General features: G+C 39.4%; 1 protein-coding gene across 1 annotated transcript; it reads left to right on the top strand.

Moving 5' to 3' along the window:
* The first annotated feature begins 5188 nt into the window (after window positions 1–5188).
* Window positions 5189–6130, top strand: LOC106976595 (putative olfactory receptor 10D3). The gene has a single exon (XM_015074019.1). The coding sequence runs from the start codon at window positions 5189–5191 to the stop codon at window positions 6128–6130; it is 942 nt and encodes a 313-aa protein (XP_014929505.1).
* Window positions 6131–7419: the final 1289 nt, after the last annotated feature.

Raw genomic sequence — 7419 nt, 5'->3', positions numbered from 1 at the left:
TATTTCTACTCTGTATTTGTCCCGGTCATTTCCCCTGCTCAACTGAAGAAGGAGAATCACGGAACTTAAGAAAATTCTTATATGTGGCTGAGTTCAATGACCCATTAGTAAGTCTGCACTGAAAGAAATGAAGGGGAGAAGGCAGAGAATGGTGTGTGGAAGGACGGTGGGATATTGAAGGGGATAGAATCTTTGTGAATTCTGCTTTACAGAGAGTATAAAAATCAGAAATTGTCTCCACTTGCAACAGCTTATCAATATCAGCCCACTCTTTTATCGATAAGAGAACTTCCTTCAACAGGCATATTTTCATTCCTTCATTTAAGACGAAGGCTTAAAATGCAAATGTGGTGATAGTGCAACACAAAATTTATCAAAAGTTAATAATATAAAATTGTAGAATTTCAAGTTGGAAGAAAACATGTTGTCTGCCTTCTTTGCAGCAGGAGAATAATTCCTCTGTTCATTTCCCTAAGAGATGAGCCTATAGATTCTGCTTAAAAATCTTCTGTGATGGGAATTCAGTACTTTTCCAAATGACTTTATGATTATGCAACATCTATCCTTAGAAATTTTTTTTTGGACTGATGTCACATTCTTTCTTGAGAATAGGTTTGGATGGAGAGGAGGCATTGAGTGCGGATTGCAGGGGAGGACTGAGAAGCATTTTGAAAGTGGATATAAGGTAATTTGTGAAATTTACACTTTTGCCTAGGGCAAAGCTTGGACCAGATATCTTTGTGAATTTGGTTGCTGATCCAGAAACATAAAAGGTTCAGATTCAAGGGAGAATTTATGCACTTCCAGCCTATAGAGAGATCTTTTAATTTTGCCAGTATATTTACATAATACTCTGTTGTGGGTCTAATGAAAATAGCATTTTCCTGATCTGGGTGTCTCTCTCTTTTCTTTTTTAAAGAAAGACACTATTTAAAATTTTTTTTTTTAATTTTTTTTTTTTTTTTTGAGAGAGACAGAGACAGAATGCAAGTGGGTTAGGGGCAGACAGAGGGGGAGACACAGAATCTGAAGCAGGCTCCAGGCTCCGAGCTGTCAGCGCAGAGCCCGACATGGGGCTCGAACTCACGAGCTATGAGATCATGACCCGAGCTCAAGTCGGATGCTTAACCGACTGAGCCACCTAGGCGCCCCTAGAAAGACTTTATTTTTTTAGAGGAAATTTAGGTTCACAGCACAGCTGCATAGAAAATACAGAGATTTTCCATCTACCACAGTCCCCTGCACATGTACAGCCTGTTCGATTATCAAACATTCCCCACCAGGTGGTACATTTGTGAAGTGATAAACCTTTATAGTGACACATCTTGATTACTCAAAGCCCCTAGTTTACGCTGGGGTCCACACTCAGTTCTGTACATTCCATGGGTTTTGAAAATATATAATGACATCTATCCACCATTATAGTATCACACAGAGTATTTTCACTGCCCTAAAAATCTGTGCTCTACCTGTTCATCCCTTCCCTGTCCTCAAACCCTGGTGACCACTGACTTTTTTTTACTATCTCCAGAATGTCACATAATTGGAATTATACAGTATGTAGCCTTTTCAGATTGGATTCTTCCACTTAGAAGTATGCATTTAAGATTCCTCCATATCTTCTTTTGAAGCTTATTTTATTTATTTTGAGAGAGGGAGAGAGAGAGAGAGAGCTTGCATGCAAATGAGCAGGGGAAGGGAAGAGAGAGAAGGAGAGAGGATCTCCAGCAGGCTCTGCACTGTCAACATGGAGCCCGATGTGGGGATCCATCTCATGAACTGTGAGACCATGCCCTGAGCCTAAATCAAGAGTGGGGTGCTTAACTCACTGAGTCAACCAGGCGCCCCAGATTCCTCCATATCTTTACATGGCTTGATAGCTCATTTCTTTTCAGTGCTGAATAATATTCCAATTCTGGATATAGCATTATTTATTTACTCATTCACCTACTGAAGGACATCTTAGCTGTTTCCAAGTTTTGGCAATTATGACTAAAGCTTCTAGAAACAACCATGTGCAGGGTTTTGTGTAGACATACATTTTCAACTCCTTTGAATAAATACCAATGAGAATGACTGCTGGATCATATGGTAAGAGTAAATTTAGGGTTTTTTTTTTAATTTTTGAAGATCTTTTATTAATATTTGAGAGAGAAAGAGAGACAGAATGCAAGTGGGGGAGGAACAGAGAGAGAGAAGGAGACACAGAATCCAAAGCAGCCTCCAGGCTCCGAGCGGTCAGCACAGAGCCCAACATGGGACTCGAACCCATGAGCCATGAGATCATGACCTGAGCCGAAGTTGGACGCTCAACTGACTGAGCTACCCAGGAGCCCTGAGTACATTTTGTTTTGTAAAAAACTGCCAAACCGTCTTCTAAAGTGGCTGCACCAATTTACATGTCTACCAGAAATGAGGGAAAGTTCCTGTTGCTTCACATTCTTACCAGTATTGGGTGTTGCCACTATTTTGGATTCTGGCCAATTCTAATAGTTTTGTAGTAATATCTCATTGTTGTTTTAATCTGCATTCCCCTGATGGCATATGATGCAAAACACCTTTTCATATGCTTATTTGACATCTGTACCTCTTCTTTGATGAGGCATCTATTAAGGTCTTTGGCCCAATTAATAATTGGGTTGTTGGTTTTCTTATTTTTGATTTTTAACGGTCCTTTATACAATTCGGATGTTGACCCTTTATCAGATGTGTCTTTTGTAAAATATTTTCTCCCAGTCTGTGGCTACTTTTCTCATTATCTTGACAGTGCCCTTTTGCAAAACAGACTTTTAAAAAATGATAATGAAAGTTCAGCTTACCCTCGTTTTCTTTCATGGGTGGTACCTTTGGTTTTGTATCCAGAAGGTACACACCCAAGGTCATCCAGATTTTCTCCTATGTTATCTTCTAAGAATTTAATAGTTTTGCATTTCACATTCATGTCCGTGGTTCATTTTGAGTTAATTTTTGTCAAGGATATAAAGTCTGTGTCTAGATTTATTTGTTTGCATATGGATGCCCTCTTGTTCCAGATACATTCGTTTAAAAGACCACCTTTTCTCCATTGTATTGCCTTTGCTCCTTTTTCAAAGATCATTTGACTATATTTATGTTTTCTCTGCTTTTTGAAATCTCACAGATCCTTTTTTTTTTTTTAATTTTTTTTTAACGTTTTATTTACTTTTGAGACAGAGAGAGACAGAGCATGAGCAGGGGAGGGGCAGAGAGAGCAAGACACAGAATCCAAAGCAGGCTCCAGACTCCGTGCTGACGCGGGGCTCAAACTCACAAACCGCGAGATCATGACCTGAGCTGAAGTCAGACACTCAACGACTGAGCCACCCAGGCGCCCCTCTCACAGATCCTTTTTTAAGCCCACTTTATATATTCATCACATCTGCTTTTGTTATTACCATAGTATCACCTACACTATCACAGTCTTATATGGATGAAATTAGTTGTTAAACTAATATTGAACATTTACCACTAAGTGCCAAGCACTGAGCTAAACATTTCATGCTCATTATCTCATTCAATCCTCACAAAGACCTTATAAGGCAGACAATATTATGATTCATTACTCTTTTGCAGAAGATGAGGCCCAGAGATGTTAAGTAAATTGCTTATGACCCCAGCATTAGCAAGTGGTAGAGATAGAGTGAGGGTTATAAACCAATTTTATATAACTCTAGATGAACTTTCACAGGGAGAATACTTTATTTTATTTATCTGTATATTTCTAGCATGTTGATAAAAAAATGAATGTTTGTGAGATTAGATTGATTGCCATGGCCCAAGCTCAATGTTTAAATTGCACTCCGGGCTGCAAAAGAGCCTTTTTGTCTCTATTTTTGCTGGAATAAAAACCCATTCAAGCATTTGGAGCAGGACAAGCTTTCTACAGGGTCCTGGCTACAAAGATTGATTTCAAGAATGGTCTGAAGAGGTCCTGTTTCCTCTACTTCTCTAATCTTTCCAGAAATTCTACTTACTGAGATTTTTATCCATAACATAAGACTTGATCCTTGTGAAATGGAAATAATGTAGGAAACAGTAACAGATCAGCAATTTATAAACTGGTATAAACTTATCAGATTATCTCCTATGAACAAGTATTGATCACAGAGGGAAATCAGCTATATCCAATGACAGATATGGAAGCCTAACATAAAATGGGACACAAGTGAACAGGAGATACTGTCCTTTTGAAAATATAACTGAGGGTTTTTTTTTAAGGTTTATCTACTGACATTAATTAATAAAGCTAAATGATATTAATGTCATTGAAATTTAGATTTGTGAGATCTGTAGTATAGAAATAAAGTCTAGCTGTAGAGAGATACATTTCTAGTGAGATGAAGTAGTTATTTCTATTATCTTTTGTTACCTAATGCCTTCTTCTAGATTCAGTCCAATTTTTGTATGTGTGTGGGTAAGTAATAAATATGAATTGTATACTTTTTCCTTGAATATAAACAGTGGAGAATGGAAAGAGTGTTGTGGAAAGTAATAATAGGCAAGTGTGTATCATTTCTATGTAGATTCACATTTTTATGTGCATATATTTGGCCTATTTACCACAATTATGCACTGTTTGGTCTATTTACCACCAACTAATTATGACATCCTGATATTAAAATAAGATTGTCATCTGATGACAAATTTTCCATGGAGAAGAGGATTCTGAAACATGCCAGTTTGTATGACAACAAATCATATTGGGGGAAACTATATAAAAATGGTAGTAAGAGCTGATTCCTGGGTGGCTCAGTCCATTGAGTGTCTGACTCTTGATTTTGGCTCAGGTCATGATCTCATGGTTCATGGGTTTGAGCCCCATGTCAGACTCCAGGCTTACAGTGAAGAGCCTGCTTGGGATTCTCATTCTCTCTCTCTCTCAGTATAAATAAATAAATTTAGAAAGAGTTGATTCCTGCGAGAGGTTGCCAACTATAAAGATAAATTATTTTGCTACTTAATCTAATATATGAAAAAACTGAGGCCAAATGTGACATATGACTTAGCTCCAAGGCCAGATTTAGCGTGGGTCTCCTTTCCCTTTTTGACCTCCCTTTGCTTGTAGCCACCGCCTCAGAAAGAATTCTATTAGGAAGAGATTTTCACAGTTATTTGTGGTCTCACATCACGATTATCACTGTACTTTTCCAGGACCCCCCGAGGCACAAACATGCAGAACTACACTTCCGTGACGGAGTTCACCCTGTTGGGAATTCCAAATACTGAAGGGCTGGAGAATATGCTGTTTGTCCTCTTTCTGGCCTTCTACCTCTTCACCTTGCTGGGGAACCTGCTCATCTTCCTCACCATTCTGGTTTCCTCTAACCTGCACACCCCCATGTATGTCTTCCTGGGAAACCTGTCTGTGTTTGACATATTTTTCCCTTCAGTGAGTTCCCCCAAAATGATGCTCTACCTAATGGGGCCAAGCCGGACCATCTCTTACCAGGGCTGTGCCTGCCAACTCTTCTTCTACCACTTCCTGGGTGGCACTGAGTGCTTCCTGTACACGGTGATGGCCTATGACCGCTTCGTGGCTATTTGTCACCCTTTGCGATACACAGTCATCATGAGCCACAGGGTGCGTACCGGCTTGATGTTGGGCACTTGGCTGGGCGGCTGTCTACATGGAAGTATCCTCACGTTTCTGGTCTTTAAGTTACCCTTCTGTGGCCCCAATGAGGTGGATAATTTCTTCTGTGATATCCCAGGGCTGCTGCCGCTGGCCTGTGCAGACACCTCTCTAGCCCAGACCGTGAGTTTTACTAACGTGGATGTTGTGACTCTGACATGCTTTTTCCTTATCCTTACTTCCTACGGCCACATCGTCATTTCCATACTGAAAATCGGCACCTCTGCAGGCAGGCGCCGAGCTTTTTCAACCTGCAGTGCCCACCTGATATCAATCTTCTTGTTTTACGGTCCAGTGATGCTCATCTATCTCAGGCCCGCTTCCAGCCCCTGGCTAGATTCTGTTATTCAGGTGTTAAATAACATTGTCACTCCTTCTCTTAACCCTTTGATTTACACCTTGAGAAACAAGGATGTGAAATTGGCCTTGAGGCAAGTATTCACTCAAGTGGTCCACATTTCTGGGATAGAAAGAAGGTAGAGGGGAAATTCCTCTCTGAAATTCTTTGGGGAGTTGCTTCGGATCCACTACTCTGAGAACCAGACTGTTGCCAAATAGCGAGCTGGGCAAAGTTACTACCAGTCGTTTCTCAGGAGTCCTGACAGCCAACATGTAGGGGTCAGCTGAGCCTCTACTTCAGTCCTACATAGAAACTTTCCAGATTAACCCAGGCTTTTCTCTTTAAAAAAAAAAAAAAAAAACTTAAAAAAAAAGTTTATTTATTTATTTTGAGACAGAGAAATAAAGAGAATGGGGGAGGGACAGAGAGAGAGAATCCCAAGCAGGCTCTGCACTGTCAGTGCAAGCCCAACGTGGGGCTTGAACTCACAAACCGAAGGATCATGACCTGATCCAAAATTAAGGGTTGCAGCTTAACCATCTGAGCCACCCAGGTGCCCCTGCCTTTTCTTTTTTTAATTTGCCAAAACAATGTATCTTTTCCACCAGGAACAATCTGTCCTTGTTGGAACTCTGGTTTGACCAGTTACCATAAATCTTCAAGTTTTTAGAGGCTATGGACTGTCTTCCATCCCTGCTTCCTCACCCCTTCCTCCCTTTCTTGCTTCCTCCTTTCCTTCTCTGTTCCCTCCCTTCCTTCCAAAATGTATGCCTCACTCTATTCTATTACAGTCTCTCTCTGGCCATTCAACAAAACTAGGTTTTATGGTCGACACATTAAAAATTAAAACATAAGATTGCACAGTTTGCTAAATTTAAGTGTAAACTTAGTTTATAACATGGGCTTTTATCGTATCTTCCCATTGGAAAATAATTCCATCTGGAGCTTTATTCCTTTGGCCCTCAGAGAAGGCTGGCATTGGACTTGACTCATTACATCTCAAGCGAGAAGCTGGTCATGAATCTATTCTTACAAGATAAGAGAATGGAGTCCTTTAAATTTGTAGAGGAGAGCAGTTTTGAGCCAGAATTCTCTATACACTGTATATATTTTCTGTTTCTTAAAAATATAGTGTATCTAAAAAAATAGAATATATCTGAAATTAATTAAAATTGAACCAGTAACAATATTTATTATTTATCTTTCAACATTTAAATTTCAACATTTAATCAAATGAATTTCAGGGCAATTATCAATTCTGTTCAGAGTCATCCACTCAAACACCTAAAACAATAGCTAACATTTAAAATCTTACTATGTGTATGATGGTGTTATAAGCACTTTCCATGTGTTGGCTAAGTTAATTCACAAAATCCTAATAGGTGGATACTGTGATATCCTTCTTTTATAGACAAAGAAACTATAGTCA

This window comes from Acinonyx jubatus, chromosome D1 (genome assembly GCF_027475565.1).
Source record: "Acinonyx jubatus isolate Ajub_Pintada_27869175 chromosome D1, VMU_Ajub_asm_v1.0, whole genome shotgun sequence".
Classification (NCBI taxonomy): domain Eukaryota; kingdom Metazoa; phylum Chordata; class Mammalia; order Carnivora; family Felidae; genus Acinonyx; species Acinonyx jubatus.
This window is presented reverse-complemented; position numbering and strand designations above follow the sequence as displayed.

Bases quoted from the DNA above. Each gene is read 5' to 3' on its own strand.
- LOC106976595 (XM_015074019.1), top strand. From the start codon at position 5,189: ATGCAGAACTACACTTCCGTGACGGAGTTCACCCTGTTGGGAATTCCA.